The following is a 21,562-nucleotide window of genomic DNA, read 5'->3' on the forward strand; positions in this document are numbered from 1 at the left end:
TGTTTAGAAGAAAAATGTATTGAATTACAAATTCAAAATCAATTAAAAAAGACAGATTATAAATTTTGTAAAGATATTTATACACCCCAGACTTATGGTAAAAATTTTAGAGAAAAGAATAAAAGAAAATATGATAAAAGAAAAACTAGTCAACCTTTTAAGAAAAAATATTATCTTAGAAAATCTAATAGAAGAAAACCTTATTTAGATGAAAATAAACATGTAAGAAAATATAAACCAGAAAGAAATTATCCTAATAAATTAAATTTTTTTTACCATTATTTTATTATTTCAGCTGTCATTTTTGACTTCTTCTTTCACAGATAGAACCTACATCAAAATGTCAATTCTCATAATCATTACTAAACATGCCCTAAGTTTAATGTTTAATGAAACATGATAAATGAGTTATAGACTATAACGTATTAATGTTTAATGATCACTCAAAAGTATTTTAAAGTTCAGTGAATAAAATGTGATAGATCTTTAAGTTTAGTGATCACTTAAAACATTTTAAAATTGAGAGAGTAAAGTGTGACTTAGATATAAATTAGTGACCAACAAAACATTTCACTCCAATCTAAACATTATTCAAATCGTGCCTTGCTTCACAAGAAGGGCTCCTAAGCAGAGTATAAAATAAAATTCAGCCAAAAAATTTTCAGTCTGCTCTCTAATTCCTTCTCTAATTAAGGTTAGTCAGATTCAGATCCGTTTATTTTTCTTTACATATATTTTCAAATTATCTTAGAGAAATTTGGAGTTTGATTCGGCAAAGTTGTGCAGTTGTTAAATTTGTACCCTTTCCTAATTTGTGTTAAACTTATCTGCAGCAATTTTTTGAGCTCTTATAATCGAATCGAAAATGTTCCTCACAAGGTAAAAAAGAATCGCCTTTCAACTCGAAACCTAGCGGTTATAGGAGGTTTTAGTGTTCTCTTTAATTTATTAATTTATTATTATTATTATTTTTTTATGTGAATTTATCCCTTTTTCTAAGGACTGAGTATGATAGAGGAGTTAACACTTTCTCTCCAGAAGGCCGATTGTTTCAAGTTGAATATGCCATTGAAGCCATCAAGGTGACCGCATTCACGATAATTTTAATATATATCCATCTTCGTGGATATAGTTTAAATTACTTTGGTTTTGATCAAAATTCGTATTATTTGTGATCCTTATAGTTGGGTTCCACTGCGATTGCCGTAAAAACTAAGGAAGGGGTGATTCTTGCTGTCGAGAAGCGCATTACCTCTCCACTTTTGGTACATTTACTACCCTTTTCCTTCAGAATCATTGGGTTGGAATTTTTTATGTTTATCAACTTGTTCTGTTAACACTAAATTATAATTAAGTTTCGTTTAGGTAACTGTACTAGTACTGATATCACCTTATGTTATTTCTAAATTTCATTTCTTGGTGCTTGAACAAAATGCTAATCACTGTGTAAATAATGGAGTTTGTTCATTTTTGAGCTTGAGCCCTTGCAAGAGTAATTACAGATGAACTAGAATGAATATATGGAAACAGTGTTCTAACACCAGTATTCATGATGTGATTCTAGTTAAAAAAAAAAAAAATCGTTTAGGTAACTGTACTAGTACTGATATCACCTTATGTTATTTCTAAATTTCATTTCTTGGTGCTTGAACAAAATGCTAATCACTGTGTAAATAATGGAGTTTGTTCATTTTTGAGCTTGAGCCCTTGCAAGAGTAATTACAGATGAACTAGAATGAATATATGGAAACAGTGTTCTAACACCAGTATTCATGATGTGATTCTAGTTAAAAAAAAAAAAAATGTCAAAATTAGTTTATTAATATCAGCATGGAGGAGGTTAGAATGTATCGTGATACCTAACTTTGTTTGGAGAAACTTAATGCTGAAGGAGAAGTTAGCTATGGATGCTCTTGTCGCAAAAAGGATCTTATAGACTTTGAGATTATCCTTGCTTTTACCATAGTCAGTTTGCCTCGGTGCATATTACTATATAAAAAGCTTGCCTTGGAGTTGGCATCGTTTAAATTTACTAGTTCTTTTTGAAAGTAGATGTCAAACAATTTTTGTCATGTTTTTTTTTTTTTTTTTGATTTCTCATATTCTAATTCTATTGTAGGAGCCTAGTAGCGTGGAGAAGATTATGGAGATAGATGAGCATATTGGCTGTGCTATGAGTGGTTTAATTGCTGATGCCCGAACACTGGTTGAACATGCTCGAGTTGAAACTCAGGTACATGTAGACTTTAATCTCCATTGTAACCCGCCGTCCAGTGGTAGAATGATATGGACAATTGTTTATTATTTAGTAATTTTGATTTTGCAGAATCATAGGTTCTCTTATGGTGAGCCCATGACAGTGGAGTCAACCACACAAGCTCTCTGTGATCTTGCCCTGCGATTTGGTGAAGGAGATGAAGAGTCAATGGTTAGCATATGTTTGTTATCATACTTATAAATTTCCCTTTTCTTTATTTTCACTTTGGATGTTAAAATTCTTTGCCTTGTAGCAGTTATGTATAAGGATATAAGTCTGCTGCTCTGAAACTTATGGTGTATCTCTTATTATCACATTTTTAACCTTTAATTTAGGAAATATATCTGTAATTTGATTATAATTATATCCCTCTAATTTTGCTGCTTCTTGAGACCCAAGAGAACGAGGAGTCCTTAATGCACACTTTAGGCTTCGTAGGAATGCAAATTTATGAAGGTAGATAGTAATAGTTTCCACAAAGATAAAGTTGTTAATATGAATTAAACTTTTCTCTGGGGGATGTACTAAAGTGTATTAATTTACTTTGAGCTGCTGCCTGCTTATTTTATTGTTTTATCATCTCCATAGGGTATGGGCTCAGCGTATTAAAGTTGCATCTTATTTTCCGTTTGGCTTCTCGGCATTTTACAATTTTTCTTTTTTTTTTTTTTTTTTTTTTTATATATAAATGGTCAGAAGTAGTGTTCTAAAAAGCGTAAAGCGTAACTCGACGTGAAGGCAAAATTTCAAGCTTTACGAGCTTAAGCCAGCCTAGGCGAGGCTTTGGCGTATTATCATTAATAATATTTTTTTTAGTTTTTAGTCATTTTAATAATTATTTAATAATTAAAATAATACATATCAAATATCAAAAATTATAAAATACAATATTTACTTAATAACTCCTACCATCAGTCAATTGTATAATTTTTAAGTTTTCGAAATGTAAAAAAATAAAATAATTTTCATAGTTTCAATTTTCAACTAGACGGGTCCTACTTTATGGATTTATAGAAACTTCATGCATGCTTTTGGAGTTAGAAATAAAATAACTTAGTGTTTGTTTGGTAGAGATTTTGATAATTGATATTTTGATTGTTAGAGAGAAGGTGGGTTCTACCTGTGAGAGAAAAATTCAAAATGACGGTTGAAATAATAAAATAACGATCAAAAATTGATTTTAATTGACTTTTAAGCTCTACCAAACAGGCTCCTAGTAATCTTCTTTTCCCTTGAACATAGCTATTGACGAATAGAAAATTAATATCTTGACAAATATCAATATTCTTATATTAGATTGAGAATCGCATTATCTAGTCGATATTTATTTTGCCCTTGTTTGGACTATTTTTTCCATCAAAATATATTTTCCAACATATATATATATATATATATATATATATGGCTCAAACAAGGGCTTTATGTTTTTACTTTAGGTGGAATTTTACAAAAATAATTTTCTCAAAAAATTATGAAGTCCAATAGTCACTCGAAAATAGTTTAAAGTTTAGTGAGTAAAGCTTGGCAATGTCGAGAAGCGCATTACCTCTCCACTTTTGGTACATTTACTACCCTTTTCCTTCAGAATCATTGGGTTGGAATTTTTTATGTTTATCAACTTGTTCTGTTAACACTAAATTATAATTAAGTTTCGTTTAGGTAACTGTACTAGTACTGATATCACCTTATGTTATTTCTAAATTTCATTTCTTGGTGCTTGAACAAAATGCTAATCACTGTGTAAATAATGGAGTTTGTTCATTTTTGAGCTTGAGCCCTTGCAAGAGTAATTACAGATGAACTAGAATGAATATATGGAAACAGTGTTCTAACACCAGTATTCATGATGTGATTCTAGTTAAAAAAAAAAAAAATGTCAAAATTAGTTTATTAATATCAGCATGGAGGAGGTTAGAATGTATCGTGATACCTAACTTTGTTTGGAGAAACTTAATGCTGAAGGAGAAGTTAGCTATGGATGCTCTTGTCGCAAAAAGGATCTTATAGACTTTGAGATTATCCTTGCTTTTACCATAGTCAGTTTGCCTCGGTGCATATTACTATATAAAAAGCTTGCCTTGGAGTTGGCATCGTTTAAATTTACTAGTTCTTTTTGAAAGTAGATGTCAAACAATTTTTGTCATGTTTTTTTTTTTTTTTTGATTTCTCATATTCTAATTCTATTGTAGGAGCCTAGTAGCGTGGAGAAGATTATGGAGATAGATGAGCATATTGGCTGTGCTATGAGTGGTTTAATTGCTGATGCCCGAACACTGGTTGAACATGCTCGAGTTGAAACTCAGGTACATGTAGACTTTAATCTCCATTGTAACCCGCCGTCCAGTGGTAGAATGATATGGACAATTGTTTATTATTTAGTAATTTTGATTTTGCAGAATCATAGGTTCTCTTATGGTGAGCCCATGACAGTGGAGTCAACCACACAAGCTCTCTGTGATCTTGCCCTGCGATTTGGTGAAGGAGATGAAGAGTCAATGGTTAGCATATGTTTGTTATCATACTTATAAATTTCCCTTTTCTTTATTTTCACTTTGGATGTTAAAATTCTTTGCCTTGTAGCAGTTATGTATAAGGATATAAGTCTGCTGCTCTGAAACTTATGGTGTATCTCTTATTATCACATTTTTAACCTTTAATTTAGGAAATATATCTGTAATTTGATTATAATTATATCCCTCTAATTTTGCTGCTTCTTGAGACCCAAGAGAACGAGGAGTCCTTAATGCACACTTTAGGCTTCGTAGGAATGCAAATTTATGAAGGTAGATAGTAATAGTTTCCACAAAGATAAAGTTGTTAATATGAATTAAACTTTTCTCTGGGGGATGTACTAAAGTGTATTAATTTACTTTGAGCTGCTGCCTGCTTATTTTATTGTTTTATCATCTCCATAGGGTATGGGCTCAGCGTATTAAAGTTGCATCTTATTTTCCGTTTGGCTTCTCGGCATTTTACAATTTTTCTTTTTTTTTTTTTTTTGGCATTTGATATTTCTTTTTTCATGCAGTCTAGACCATTTGGTGTATCTCTTCTTATCGCTGGTCATGACGAGAATGGTCCCTGCTTGTAAGTGTTACTTCTATTTAAATATTGATTTTTGAGACTGGAGGGTTGGTGTAACTTGTTGCAATGGTCTAGAATATTTCTGCCTCCACTTGATTGCTCTTCAACTTGCAGCAGTCATGCCAGCATAAATTTTTGAACTCAAATGATATTTGTTAAACTTGTGATTAAGAAATTTTATTGACAGGATGAACATGCTGGAATATCGTGAATTTTGGAACAATGAGTAAAAAGTTATAACTAGACCATACTAGCTAACTGGGATTGAATAATCAAATTAATTTGTGTGTCTACACACTGGAAGGTATATAACTGCTGACATGCGTAGGAAACTTTGACACTTCTCTATCCACTATTGAGTTTTTTACTATCAAACAACCTACAGATATGATTTTCTAGTAATGAAATTTGCCAAAGTATCTACTGTTGTCTCTACATGATGCTGGATTTTTACTTTTACATCCTGTGTTTCTTGTTCTTCTATGGAGCTTGTTAGATAATTACTTAATATATTTGGAATTGTGATCTGGCAGCAGTGTGATGCAGTTCCTTACTTTCTTCCGCTTCTGTACATTGTGTTGGAATTCTCAAGGATTAACTTGTCAAATGTAAATGGTTGAGTTTCCATTGTGCAAGGAGTGTTACTTGTTTCATACATTTTCTTCACAATCCAAAATAACTTATGTATGCAATTTTTACAAAACTTTAAAGGTGACCATCAGTTCATCAATTTTTCAGGAAAAGCAATTTTTTGATTCCAAAATGTGCTTTTTTTTTTTTTTTTTTTTTTTTTTTTTTTTTCCATTTTTTTTTTTTTACTTCCGCTACGTTCTGATTGTTTAGGTATATTCATTTCTGCTGGTATTTTTTACTGATTGGATTTTGTAATAAACAGATACTATACTGATCCTTCTGGCACATTCTGGCAATGCAATGCAAAAGCCATCGGTTCAGGTTCTGAAGGTGCTGATAGCTCTTTGCAAGAGCAGTATAACAAGGTGACTAATTATTTTACTTAACTACATGTTACATCTAGTTGACCAATGGTTATTCTTAAATTTCTTGATATATTAGACACCAGAAGTAATGTGTAATAAATATGCAAGGCTCTCCATGTGAAAATATCATAACATGATGAAAAAGTAAACTGTACCCCCAGGATATGAGGTTCGTTTGTTTGTGAGCAGGATCTAACTCTTAAAGAAGCGGAGACCATAGCACTTTCCATTTTGAAGCAAGTTATGGAAGAAAAGGTAAGCTGCTGCATGATTTAACGGGCACTCTTAGTCCATAATTTTTTTTCCCCTTTTTGGGGTTTAGGAAATTCTGATTGTTCGAGTATTTTTGGTTTTTGAGTGTATTATTGACACTGTTAACGGTATATCAGGTTACCCCCAATAACGTTGATATTGCGAGTGTGGCCCCAAGATATCATCTGTACACCCCATCTGATGTCGAAACTGTTATCAATCGCCTATGAGAAGGGCATCTAGCAGTTCCCATTATGGCTTCATGCGTAATGCAAATCTCAAATTTCTCTTCCAATTTAAACTGTCTGTTGAAATACTTCATTTGGTGAATGTGCTTGCTTATACTTCATGGTTATGGGTTTTAATTTGGGCCTATTCTTTTCTCGAAGGCTTGCAAATTTAGTTCTTGCTTATGTTTGGGGCCCATTTGTTTCTCATTAATTGAAGAATGAAAATGAAAAATATGATCGTCATGAGCTCCATACAAAAGATAGAAATTCCAATATAGTGACTTGATATAATAGATAATCATTATATTTTTCATTTTAATGGCTAAATAATGGAAAACAAACAGGGGCTTGTTTGGGTAACTTATCTCTAGTTTCCAGTCCAAATTGATTGAATAAAAACCAAATCGACATATTGAAGTGATCTAATATTCTTGATGACATCGAGGTTGCCACAAGAGATGCTCATTAACACTTACCAAGTCCAAGAATTAGGGTTTCAATTTTGTAACCCTAGAGAGAATGGGAATCCCGTAGAGCTCAACCAGCTGTCACCTGCAATGAATCTGCTGGCGCTGTAACTCTGCGCCTCTGTAGCACTAGTAATCACCTTATATCCTCTCCATGTCACCCTCCCGGAAGTGGAGGCGCCGATGCCGTTGTTCTGAAACTCGCCGTAGTACAGAGTATTAAGCGCGAAACTTTCATTCCATTCATGCCAACCGGCAGAATGAATTACATCGGTTATGAAAGATTGCATTATAACAGTTCTCGAATACTCTTTCCACGGCCGCCCGAGATATGTGGTGAAATTACCCTGAACGGATCTTAAATCCAAAGTGGATCCAATTCTACAATTTTGAATAACAATACCCGTGTTTTGATTCGGATCAGTTCTGCCTTGGGCTGTTACCATGTTTTTTTGACCGAAATCCGGCCTCCTTGCGTGGATGTCGCAGTCTTGGAACACGGCGGCAGAGTTGCCGAAGATGAAATCGACTGTGCCGACGATTAAACATTCGATGAAGAATTGGCGATTTTTGTGGACATAGAGAGTGTCTTGATAGCCTAATATATCGCATCTATAGAAAGCTGATAAATCGGCGCCGACACGGAGTGCCACAGCTTGGTGTTTCGAAGGCCCCGCTGTGTTCTCAAAAGTAATGTCCCGAGCCAAGAACCTTTCGCCTACCACAGCTGCACCACGAACAATCAACTGTGAAATCTTACGAAAATTCTTTTTCCATAGTCACAAAATTACACTTTTAAAGCAGGAGACCTGTACTACGTAAGATTAATTATAATAATATATGAACATGTTTGGGAGTAATTTTAAAAATTGATTTTTTGATCGTTAAAAGAAAAGTGTGATCCATCTATAAGAGAAGAAGTCAAATATAACGACTGAAATAATGAAATAACGATCAAAAAATTAATTTTTTGAAGAAAAAATCACTCCCAAATAGACTATATATATATGAAAATAATTCATAATATCTACATAATTAGTGGATTTGTCTTGAAAACATTAGTCAATTGCCCCGAAATATTTCCCTATCTTATAGAAAATATTGCATTTAAAAATCAAACACATTTGTCGGCCAATATCATCCCTATTCAAATTTTCCTAAAAGTTACGTAATTTAAATAAGTGAAAAGGAAAGAACAACAGAAAAGACTAAAGGGTACGTACTAATTGACAAAAACAAAAAGTGCAACCAGCTGGTACAGCCCTTGGGATTAAAATTACTTTTTTAGTAAATTTTAGTCAATCATTCTAACACATTCTAACACATTATTTACCCCCACAGTACTCATTTTTAATCACTCATTTTCATTAAAATAGTATTACACATAAGTAGTTTTTTTTTTTTTTTTTAACTACACATTTCAAAATCAATTACTATTCTATAATACACTTTTTAAAATTAAAAGAGCACAAACAAGCCCTTAACAAAAGTTGATGCTTAAAGAGTTGTGAATATAATAAAATGAGTATTTAAAATTAATGATTAATTTTGACTTAAAATTAGCCTCTGTTTGGCCCCCATTAAAAACTCGTCAATTTTATTTAGATTTTTCTTTCTCCTATTTTTAATCACACAATTTTCAATAAAATAATAATATACGTAAATCGAATTTTTTTTCGTTTTTTACGACCATCCAATTAGGAAAAAAAAACAATATTCTCCCATTATAAATCCAAATAATAGAGGCGGGCTTAATCTAAATATAGTTGGCAAATTATGCCCATTGTTGAAATGGATTAAAATTTAGAATTTTATCAAAATATTAATGTGATTCACAGCTTTTCAATCATATATTTTAAAAACTTTTATCAAAATATGATTTTAATCTCTACCAAATTACTCCTACGCCTTCTTTTCTAATGATTATCATTTTCATCTATCGAATCATCAAAGATATAAATATGTTTATCTCTTTTCTGCTTCCTATGGACCATTGAGCAAATTTGATCGATGTTTACCTTTTAGCAATTTAAATTTCTAAATGATACTAAACCAAGAAATAATGCTTATCATACAGAAGTTAGCAATAAAAATGGCATAATGCAAATCCAAAGAAACCCTAATTCAAGTAAATGGTTGGATTAACTTAAAAGAAAGTGAAGAATGAACTGACCAACAGTGGCAGAGTGGAAGGTGGTGCTACCATCTTTTACATTTCTGCTTCCAGTGATAACAGTGTTGCTTCTGCCATCTCCCAAGAACATTATGTTAGTTTTCTTCTTGGGCACCTCCACATTTTCTCTATAAACACCAGCCTTAATCCTAATTATATATCTCCTGCTACTCTTCTCCGGCGCGGCAGCCACCGCTTCAGACACCGTACTGTAATTCCCACTGCCGTCAGCCGCCACCACCACGTCGGGAGTCACGAAGGAAGACTGCAGTAGCCTCCTGTCTCCGGCAGACAACCACCTGCTATCATCATCTTCTATAAGCTTTCTTCCACTCATTTTCATCTCATTTGCAATATCTGTATCAGTCATGTTCTTGATCATAGCCAAAACATTACTACACATTTTCTCCACATGATCTTCTGCTTTAATCAACTCTTCTCGCACGTGCTTATCTGCATTATCGTGCGAGAATCCGTCAAGGCAGGTCTCTTGGTTAGTCATGGCAGCACTCATTAGGGTTTTCAGATCATCAGCATGTTCTTTAAGAGATTTCTTGTTGGGATACTCTTCAAGATCCTCAACAGTTTCATGGAGCTCATCAAGGGTCTCATCGATCGTCTCCAGACAATCATTCAACGCAGTTTTTTCACGTTCTGTCAACTTCTTGCCCTTAGCTATGAGCTTCTCCACCTTGAAGTAATTGCTCTGAAGAGTAGTAAGAGTAATGTTCAAGGCTAATTCAATTACATCCCTTTGGCTTTTCACATTTTTGTTTTGTGTAAGAAAACTGGCTATGGTGGAATAGCATAAATCTGGGTATAAAGTAATGTTGCACGAAGATTTGACAATGATGTGAGCCGGGGAGATATGGGAGTCTCTTTTTCTTGAATTTACTCTGGCGACTACTGCGGTAACTCCAGCTATTAATAAGACTGAAGCAACAAGAGATAAAAGTAAAAGTTTCTTCTTCTTTTTGGATATGGTGATTTGATTGCCGCCGGAGTATGACATTCCGGAGAAGCAATCCTTAATGCAGGACATTGCGTTGGGTAGTGCCGAGAGGGGATGAAGAAATGTTGCAGATTAAGAAGTATGTAGGATATATGAGTTGATTATACTTTTCTTTACTTGTTAAATTTCAAAATTTCAATCGTGGTCCATCCCTACATCTGTTACTTTATTGTTGACATGCGGAGTGATCGAAATTTCAAAATTTCAATCATGTCACTTTGGCATTTTCCTACTTTATTACAATCTTTAAATTTTAAGAAAAGTCTGTAAAGATGAAAACTTTTTTAAAATTAAATCCAATTTTTTATCTCTTGGCGGTAGCCATCCCGTTTTGTCATTCAACATAATTTTGTCTACTTTCTTTGCTCTCTGCATAATTATTATTATCAAGTTCTCTAAAAATATTAGTTGTAATCTGAACTAGAGATTCATTATCGAAGAATTGACTAACAATATAAATATTAAGTTAAGTGGCCGAACTTGTAGTAAGCCCTTGTTTGATCTCCATTATTCTAAAAATTTGTTTTTAACCATACATTTTTTAATAAAATAATATCAAATGTAAACGCAAATCTTTTCCTTAATTTTTAACCAAACATTTTCCACCAATATCTTCGAAAAGGAAAAAAGATCTCTGAGAATTGTTTCCTGAATCCGAAAGAGAGTACTTGAGTTCTCCCAATAACTAAAAAGTGTAGCATGCCTGTATCTAACTGGGGTTCGCGGTGGTGGAGGAACTGGATCGGAAAAAAGAGGGATTCTAATTGTAAGATATCTAATGAAATCGTCGTTGGAATTGAGATCTTCTTCAAAGAGAAAGACTACTATTCAAAATGCATTCTTTACTTCAAAATGGGAATCAAACAAGGAATAAATTTTATGACGAACTATTTTTTCCGAAATCTGATAATAATAGCTAACTTGCCATAATAAATCATCACACTTATTCGACTCCTTGAGAGTCTGCTTAAATTTTAGATGGCTTAAAGAGGAGGGTTTTTATTATTTAAAAAAAAAAAAAAACGACAAAGCATTTGCTAGTGGGTTGCCAGTTATCGTTAATTTTTAGCCACTCGCTGCATTTTATTGGTATGCCAATCGATTCCTTTCTTCCTACAGTAGGAACATTGGAGTTGAAAATAACAGTTAGTTAACCATAAAGTTACTGGATTAAAACAAATTTTCTTTAATCGGGTTCCTCTATTACTAGTTACTACTATCAAGAGTTTGGCTATAGGTACTCGGAGAGTTTGACACTTTGAATTACCTGCTACTCACATGCTGGTCGGGAGGTCCACGCCAATAAATGTGTGGGGCCCGATCCCCTTACTCTAATACAAATAACAAAACTCTGAAGTTTAAACTTGTATTGTTGAAAATCTTCAATGACAAAAACATTTTGCTAAGAAAGATTGATAGGTCAGTTTTCGACCATAGAAATTAAATCATCAGTACAGTTGCACGTGATTGACAAATTTTTATGACAGAAAGCAATGACAAATGAGCAGTGAACTGTACAACAATACAGAACAGAGACAGCACTATTGGTTCGGTGATTTTTTGGGCATTTGTTATTACAAAATGAGCCCCGCATAATGTAAGATTTTTGGTGCATTTTTATGAAATATTTCCTGTACAAATGGAATTGCTAATGTTAAATTAAATGAGATTGAACCCATTCGATCATTATCCATTTATTTATTTTTGAATTTTTTTTTTTTAAATACTGATAGAAAGCTCTGCCAAAATATAAAATTTAGACTTAAGATCCGTTTAATTGCAAGAATGGAATTTGGATGGAAAGAAAATTAATTTCAAAGAATTGAATTGCCTAGAACTTGTTTTAATGGGAGTTGTCAATTAAATATGTTTGATTAGTATAATTTTCTACCTGAAAAATATTAAAATTTTAGATTTTTTGGTATTGGTTTGACTTTATTTTTCATGAAAATTGTCAATTAAAGAGATGAAATTTTTTACAATTGTGGATAGAAATTAGTCTTATTGCGAAAATAAAAATTTTAAAATTTTAAAAAAGCTAAAAAAGCATTTTCCCATCAAAACCCAAAGAAAATCAATTTATTAAAACCGTGGAAAATCCGGCCACGTGAGGGGTTGGAGGAAAACAAATTCCGTGAAAAAATATTACTATCAAATATGTCATTTTGGTTGGAAACGAAATTTAAATTCTATTTTTCATGAAAAACTCTATTTATTTGACTAAACATTGATTTCAATCACACGTTATCCTTTTTCTAATAATTTTATCGAAACAAAGGGTCCATTGATTGATTGGTTTGTTGGTGCCAACTGCCAGCCTTAATCACGTATCTGTCAAAATCCAAAAAGAACCACAAATCAGCTCCTTAAATTAATGCTGAAATTTTGCATGTAAATTTGAATCTCTCTCCTGTTATTAATTCTTTAGAGTCGGTTTGATTTTCATTTTGATAAAAATAATATAAAAAATATAATTGTTATGAAATTTATAAAAGATATAAAAAATTAAATATAGTGGCTTGATTTGATGAATAACGATCATATTTTTCATTTTTATGATCAAAGAATAAAAATCAAACGGGCATTAATAATATTTAATCTAATTTTCATACTCTTGCACATGCACGGTGGTTGGATATATCAACCAATTATTCATATAATTCTCAATCTTTTTACGTACATTGTCGACTATTCACAAGAATACCACATTCGCTATTTTATTAAACTCGCTTTAATCCTCAGCTTGTACATGAAATCGAACGTGGATTCACAAGGATGCATGACGTAATAGTTTTTTGCGCAAGCTTTCCCGGCATTTTTGAATGACAAGTCCAGTTTTTAAGCCTCCTTAGCTTGCCGTTTTGGGGCTCGATGCTACTCTCCTTGATAGAGCCGCTCAAGGAGTTGCTTCTTTTTCGCTCTTTCTTTTCTTCAAAGATTCAGACATTTTTTTTTTCTCTCTTTTTGAAAAATTGACTATCAGCTAGTTAAGGACAATAGTGCAATTTTCACTAAGTTTAAACCTTTATGGGGACAGAAGTTTGAATTTTGAGGGTGGCACATGGTTGTGGGACATGCACCGTACTGGAATCAGGTGGCATGTAATGGCACTATTTCATCATGTTCTGTTTATGAATATTATTTTAATATCACGAAATATTGTTGCAGAGAATAAACCGGAGGGGGTCATGATAATTGTCAATTTCGATTGTACATGTAACATTTTTTATAAAATATTCTTTCTTGCTTGCTTCTTTGAATGAAAATAAAATATTATTTTAATTATCTTTATCGATCATTTGTTACTTTACATTATTTGCTTCAAGTAACATGTCAATACGTATTCCAATAACTTTATTTGAGTCACATTCTTTTAAAAAAAAATACATTCTTAAATAGTTATTTGTCATTATTTCAATCATATATTTTTCAATAAAATAATATTACACTTAAATTCAAAAATTTTCTCCATTTTTTAATTACACATTCCAATCAATCTACTATTTCAAAATACATTCTTTCAAAATAATGTGGCTCAAACACATGCCAAATACTTTTTCCAAATTTTAGCGAAAGTTGAGAAAGAAAAATGAGAAGCACAAGTCTCCGAAATATTCCAAAATCCAACCATATGTTATATCCCATGCTTTAACATAAAATGATTAATCCACTTGTACACTTTTCGAGTACATAATAGGTTACAATACATCACATAGAGGGGATGTTCCTGCATAATAAATTATATGCAGCCCCTTCATAAGAAGGTAGTGTAAAACATTATGTACATGAAAAGTATACATGTAGCATAACTCAAATTGAAGATTGATTCGAGCATGGTTCATAGAATCGAATCGATAAAAATGTAACTAATTAAAAAATATCCTATTACAATTTCATAGCGAGTAAAAGAGTATTTTTAATATTTATTATTTAACTTTCAATAATTATTTTATTACTTACTTCACATTAAATTAAGGGAAAAGTACATAAATACAACACTATAAGAAGACAAATTCAAATTTAATGAACTCGTAAAAAAGTTTCACAAATCAGGTGTTAAATTATAATAATAATAATAATAAAATATATACTCTTCTCTCCTCAATAACTTTCATGTATCTATTACTCACCTATCAATTTCTCTCCCATTCCCAAATCTACCATTACCGCAACCACACCATATGTCCATTTTCTTCATCCACCACCACCATGAATGCCTTCTCCACCATCAATCTTTGTCCCATCTCTCCCAAAACTTTCATAAAGGCCAAAATCTTCAAAAAGGCCAAATTATCACATGTGCTTCAGAAAATACTTCCTTTCTCTTTTAAAGCAACAAGTGCTCGGTCCTAATACTTACGCCATCAATTTGACATTGATGATTGTTGTACGAAAGAGATCACCTAGGTGTTTTTCGGGCTCAGTTCCTCCAATAATCGACACCACTTTGAAAAACAATCCAAACTCCCTTCAACCACTCCTTCACTTACAGTTGCTTTTTGTTCACCCACTTAGAAATCACAAAGGAAGTTATAATCACAATGATGAAGTAACCACACAGGCAATAGAGTGAATGAAAACAGTAGGCAGAGACACAAAGAGAAAGTCACCCGTTTTCAAACACAAACACACACACCTCGAGAAGAGAGGCAGAGAATGAATTCATATATCCAAGTGAAGGGGACGACCAAGTTAAGTGGGGGAATTAGGGTATAGTAATGGTTCAAGGCCCAATAACCAAATAAATGGGCTATTAAGTGGGTTTCCATTTATTAACCGTCCAAATAATTGGAAACGGGCTATGAGCAGCACTAATTAAATTAGGCTGCTTCAAAATGGTCCAAACAATTTTAGGTTAGGTCATTTTATTGATTTGTCAATTTACCGTTTGGTCATTTGGTCGATGTCGACTGAAAAAATATACTAAGTTACATCACAGTTCGAGAGGTCGTTTGATAACAATTTGCTCAACAAACCTCTACTTTGGTGTCAAAAGATCTGTAAAGAAAATATTATCACTTGTTAGTAATACTTCAATATAGTGAACAGATAAAATTGAAAATTAGTTACCTCCACCAATATTTAAAAGATCTCCTCAACTTCTAACACTAACGGTAGCGCCTTTGCTCACGTCAGAAGGATTATAATGTGTATGTACCTTTTCATTTCTTTCAACTTCTTGTGACACAATATCTCTAATAAAGTGTTTCTGATTCGATCATGGATAGTGCAACTACATGTTGCAACTGTGACTTCCAATTCATGCAAGAGTTAGACAAAGTAAACACATAGGATGAAGTGAATTTTCTATTATCTCTATCCCCACAAAGTCTGCATCTACAAAACCTTTCAATTTCACACCTTCTTTATTAGTACTAAACTTTAAACCTACATCACTAGTTTTCTTTAAATAACTTAACATTCATTTTAAGGCTTCCCAATGCTCGGGACCCAGATTAGACATGTACCTACTAAAGGTATTAATAGAAAAGGCTAGATTCGATCTAATTCAAACAATCAAATACATAGTACAACCATCACATTAGAGTGTGGGATCCTATTTAAGTATTCTATTTCTTTTTCAATACACGACGCTTGGTCTTTAAATAATACAAAATGATTAGCTAAATGTAATGTAATAGATTTGCAATCATGTATGTCAAATCATTTCAACACTTTTCGAAACATAAGATGACTGATGCAGAAACAAAGCAGAGTTTGACCTAGTTTTTTCAATTTTCATACATAGGGTTTTCTTTGCTTTATGTAAATCTTTCGTATCAAATTCATCATTCAACTTTATTTTTATCTTACTTATCCATTTCGGTGATGAACCAATTAAGAGTATATCATCCACATACAACAATAAAAACACATAGTCATTGTTGGTATCATTATATTGAAAATACAGGCAATGATCAAACTTACTCATTTGTAACACTATAATGAGCGCAAAAAAATCAAATCTTTTATACCACTATCTAGGCGATTGTTTTAGGCCATATAAGGATTTTTTTCAAGAAACACACGTGATCAAGTTTTAGTTTATCTCTAAAATCTCTTGGTTGATTCATAAATATTTGCTCATCGTGTTCACCATGTGTAAAAAAGTAGTTTTTATATCAAGTTGTTCAAAATTTCAGTCAAAGTGTATAACAAACTCAAGCATGACCCTAATAGTAGTGTGCTCAACAACTGGTGAAAAAATCTTGTTATAATCAACACTTTCCTTCCGTGTGTATCCCTTGGCAACAACCTAGCTTTAAATCTTAAGGAAATTCCTTTCTAAGGAACTCATCTCCTCTTTTATTGTCTTAAACCATTCTTCTGATTTTTCACTTCTCATTGTCTTCTGAAAAGTTTTTGGCTCTGTATCATCTTCACAGCTATCGTGAGCAAAAGCTAACTCGAATTCATATCCGAACCTCCCATTCTACCTCGTTTGTCTCCTTTCTCTATCCACTGCTAAGTTATAGTCTGCTAAATGATTTTCTACTTCAGGATACTCTTCTATCACTACTATATTCTCTACTTCAGGTTGCTGAACCCGAGTCTCTACATCATTAGGGATGGTAGATATAGATGTGCTAAGTTTTCTAACTCCATCTTCAACTGATTCCTTTCCTCACCTTTCTCGTCTTCACTCAGAGGTTCAGAGTTAGTCTTAAGCCAAGGCATCTCAACCTCATTAAACATGACTTCTCCTCACAATGATCTTAGTCCCCATTTGGCCCCTATCCCATAGCCTGTAACCCTTAATACCCTCTGAGTAACCTAAGAAAACAAATTTCTTGGCTCTAGGTTCAAACTTTCCTTCACTCCGATGGAAAAACAGCACAGCCAAAAGTTTTAAGCATAGATTAATCACATAGTTTACCTATGAGTAATATCACCATTCAATGTAAAAGATGGAGTCAAATTAATCAAATAATAAGCAGTCATAGCGACTTTCCCTCAAATGACTTTGGGACACCGGAACTTAACATCGCACTTTATCAAGTATAGTTCTATTTATCCTCTTAGCTACCCCGTTTTGTTGGGGATTGTAAGGAACAGACTTATATCTTGTTATTCCATTTTCTTTACACATATTATTAAACTCATTGTTGCAAAACTCTAGTCCATTATCAGTTCTAAAAATCTGATCATTTTGCAAGTTTGGTTATCAACTCGTCTTTTTCAATTATTAAAACCGTGAAAAGTATGAGACTTGTCTTTTAAAAGATAAACCCATACCTTTCCACACCTTTCTCATATAATCATCAATAATAGACAAGAAATACCTATTTTCACTCGAGGTGAGATTACTAGCAGCACCTTACAAGTCTGAATGCACATTCTTTAGTTTTTATAAATACTCGTGGAGAAGGAAGATCTATAGTGTTTACCAAGCACACGGTAATCATCAAATGACAAATTAGGCACATAATCGTTACCAAAAAGTACCATTTTCATTGAAGAGTTTGAGACCTTTAATATCTACATGCGCAAGTTTATTGTGCCATTTATGTATGTGATTGGTGTAGTAATATAAATATCATTTCTCCTAGTTCCCTTAATGGAAACAAGAGCATCTTTAACCAATTTTAAAATTTCATTTCCAATTTTACCTGTAAAGTCAGCCTTTTCAAATTTCTCCATTGAAATTAAGTTTTTAGATAATTCAGGAATGTATTTAACATCTTTTAAAATATAAATAAAACTAATGTTGAACTTTAATGTAATCTTACCAATCCCAACAACAGTATAAGCAAAATTATCACATAACACAACATGTCCATCATTTGATTCATGCAAGTTTTCAAATTAATCTTTTTGTGATGTTAAATGAAAAGATGCATCAGAATTAAGTATCCACTCATGCAAACGAGAATTGATAGTTATATTCAATTCATCAAGATAAGCATTAGGACTTGTAATCGTAAACAGAATTAAGTAGAAGAAAATACATTTACTTCATCTCTCTTTTTACCCTTTAGCTTACCCTTCTTTCTAAAGAATTCTTTTATAAAATGCCTTGTGTTCCCATAACCACAACATTTTCTAACCTTAGTCCTAGATTTTGATCTAGACACATCATTTTCTTTCTTTTTACTTTCATTACTATTTGAATGGCCACCACCATGTCAGTTTCTATCCTTTCCATGTGGATCTTACCACATTTCTTATCAAGTTTTTCAACTTTATTCTACATCTCTTTACTTCTACGAAAGTCAATGACATTTTTAGGCATCAAAGTGTCCCTATCATATTTGATCGCATTTTTAACTTCCTTATAAGTGTCGTGCATGAAATTAAGCAAGATTATAGCTTTATAGATTTTCGATACCGTCTCATCATAGTTAACGATATCTTCGAGAAATTTGTTAAAACTGAAAAACACTCAAATAAGTAAAGTTTGTTTGGAGTAAATTTGAGCGAATACAAGCCTTTTAATTTTTTCCAAAGTTCTTTTGTGGTTTTTAGTTTTCCCACTTCCCTCAAAATAGCGTTAGACAAGTGTAAAATGATTAAAGTATAAACAAGTTCATCGACTTCTTCTTTTTGTTCTTTTAAAAAATCAGCAAGAAAATTGCATTCAATTGTTTTTGTAACCTTTTGTTAGACCAAAATGCCTCTCATATTTTGTTGCCATATAGAAAAACTATATTTTTCGTTAAAAATTCTCAAATCAAAATTGGGAGTCGTTATTTTACGAATCAATTCAAAATGTACAAAATCACAATCAAGCCACACAGAAGTAGTCTTAAGATCAAAGATAATATACACCGTTCTAGATTCTCAGCGTCTCGTGAGATTTGCAATCTCAGATTAAGAGAGTGTTTGAACAGGTAAGGTCTAGTTATTCTAACGAAATTAACTAGGTAACAACGAAGTATGTTAATCAAAAATAATTTCAACTAAAGCAATTCTAAACAAAATATACCTCAAAGGTAATAGATGGATTTCATCAAAATAAAATACTCTAATTTCTAGCACAAGCAATGGTTATCTCACATTGTAACCCCAAATCCTATTATTACTCTACATGATGATGCGCTAGTGCTGATATTTAATCGGGACAAGCCAATTTACCAAAGTGGACCATGTCTGAAGTTCTTAAAATCGAGATATGTGAATCTAAAGCTTTAGGACCACCACTATTCGCCCTAAAATTTCACCAAATGTTCCAATGCAAATGACCAATAATTGCAGATTGAGCTTTCAGGGACAAAATCATTCAATTTTTTTCGTACAACCTGAAACACGAAATTAAAAATATCAATATGTTCAGAAAATTAGTATGAGCAGCCTATCTGAAAAAAACTTCACCAGAGTCGTCGTTACATGCCTCGCCAGAGATGCATGCATGCCGCCGTTGCGTCCCACGCAAGGAGGAGCACCTCCACCTGCTAAAGCTGGGTCTAGTCTTGGTTTGTTCGGAATCCCAGCTTTCAGGTTCGATCACTTCGAAAAATGGCATGATTTTAGACGATTTTTAGTTAATTTCTGACTTGATATGCCCACACGAGGCTTTGATGTCAAATCTTGTGCGAAAGAGAAGATCGTTAAGGCGTTTTTGGGCTCAAATTCTCCAATAATCGACACCACTATGAAAAAACCCAAACTCCCTTCAACCACCCCATTTACGGTTGCTTTTTGTTCACCCACTTAAAACCCACAAATGAAGCTATAATCACAACGAGGAAGTAACCACAAAGGTAGTAGAGTGAATGAAAACAGTGGGCAAAGACACAAAGAGAGAGCCACCCACTTTCACACACACATTGAGAAGAGAGGAAAGGAACAGATTCATATATCCAAGTGAAGGAGAAGACCAAGGTCAACGGGGAAATTAGGGTATAGTGTTGGGTCAAGGCCCAATAAGCAAATAAGTGGACTGCTAAGTGGGATCCCATTTATTAACTGTCCAAATATGGAAAAATGGGCCATGAGTAGCACCATTTCAAACTCATAAAAATACTCTTAAAATTAGATGTGTTTTGAAAAATCATATGAATTTTTTTTTAAAGTAAAAAATACTGTGTAAAATTAAAAATTGACACAATGTCACTTTTTTTATGAAAATTGTGTTAAAAAAGTGACACAGTGCCACTTTTTTGTATAATATAACATTTTTATTAAAAAATTACATACAATATCATTTTTATTAAAAAGTGATGTTTGTCACTAAAAAAAAAAGTGATAGAAATTTCTAAAAGATGATTGGAAAAAAGTGACAAACACAAAAAAAAAAAGTGATAATTTTTTTTTAAAAAGTGACAATTACTAAAAAAAAGTGACAAAAATCCAAAAAAGTCGTAAAAAATTAAAAAAAAAGACAAAAATTTTAAAAAGTTACACAGATTAAAAAAAGTGACAAAAAATAAAAAAGTGGCAAACACTAAAAAAGTGACGAAATTAAACATGAGACATAACTTTATTTTAAAAACACAACATCCTATGAGTTGTAAGTGACATAAATTTAAAAAAAGTGACGAGAAGTAAAAAAAATTGATGAAATCAAATAAGTGAAAGATAATATTTATATAGTACAACAGTAAAGCACAACAAATAATATACAACAACACTATAGTGCAAGAGAATTGACAGATTGTAGTTCTATTCGGACTCACTATTGAATACCCGACTTTTTACTCTAAGCTAATGCAAGTTAACATAATTTGCAAATATTTTTGTTATAGTTAAAATAAATAAGCTATCTACAAACATATCTCACTAATTTCTACTACGTAAAGAATCTCTAACAAGTTATATTCACAAAATTCAAAGGCCTAACCTAGTATCATAATGTCTCATTCAATGACTCACATAGTACATAAGTTGTTTAAGCGCGAACAACATGCTTCTGCATCATCCCCACATTTGCAACTTCTTGATTTTATTGAATCAAGCAAATATCACTTACATTTGAACTTTGAACCTCAAGGACAACACAAGAATCAATTTGCTTCTTGTCTAAGTTCTCCCCCATGATTGTGGAGTCGACAACAAATCAAGGAGCATGCCTTCAAATAACACCCTTAAATCTAATGAAAAATCTTGAAAAGCTGTGGCAATTAAAAATGAATTGACATTGAAACATGCA

General features: G+C 32.6%; 2 protein-coding genes across 3 annotated transcripts; one reads left to right on the top strand and one right to left on the bottom strand.

The window, feature by feature from the left end:
- The first annotated feature begins 574 nt into the window (after positions 1 to 574).
- LOC111405080 (proteasome subunit alpha type-5) lies at positions 575 to 7,061 on the top strand. Of its 2 annotated transcripts, XM_023033784.1 has the most exons (10): positions 575 to 694; positions 834 to 879; positions 1,001 to 1,082; positions 1,185 to 1,265; positions 2,120 to 2,233; positions 2,327 to 2,428; positions 5,286 to 5,344; positions 6,237 to 6,339; positions 6,529 to 6,594; positions 6,729 to 7,061. In XM_023033784.1, exons 2-10 carry the CDS (start codon positions 866 to 868, stop codon positions 6,819 to 6,821), a joined length of 714 nt encoding a protein of 237 aa, XP_022889552.1. In that variant the 5' UTR covers positions 575 to 694; positions 834 to 865; the 3' UTR covers positions 6,822 to 7,061. The 2 variants fall into 2 exon arrangements, with proteins under 2 accessions (XP_022889552.1, XP_022889553.1); XM_023033785.1 differs by lacking the exon at positions 6,729 to 7,061 and having other exon boundaries at positions 6,501 to 6,594.
- A 42-nt stretch (positions 7,062 to 7,103) lies between these two features.
- Positions 7,104 to 10,579, bottom strand: LOC111405079 (pectinesterase-like). The gene is made up of 2 exons (XM_023033783.1): positions 9,462 to 10,579; positions 7,104 to 8,015 (listed from the first exon to the last, which is right to left on the bottom strand). Exons 1-2 carry the CDS (start codon positions 10,501 to 10,503, stop codon positions 7,318 to 7,320), a joined length of 1,740 nt encoding a protein of 579 aa, XP_022889551.1. The 5' UTR covers positions 10,504 to 10,579; the 3' UTR covers positions 7,104 to 7,317.
- Positions 10,580 to 21,562: the final 10,983 nt, after the last annotated feature.

This window comes from Olea europaea, chromosome 12 (assembly GCF_002742605.1).
Source record: "Olea europaea var. sylvestris chromosome 12, O_europaea_v1, whole genome shotgun sequence".
Classification (NCBI taxonomy): Eukaryota; Viridiplantae; Streptophyta; class Magnoliopsida; order Lamiales; family Oleaceae; genus Olea; species Olea europaea.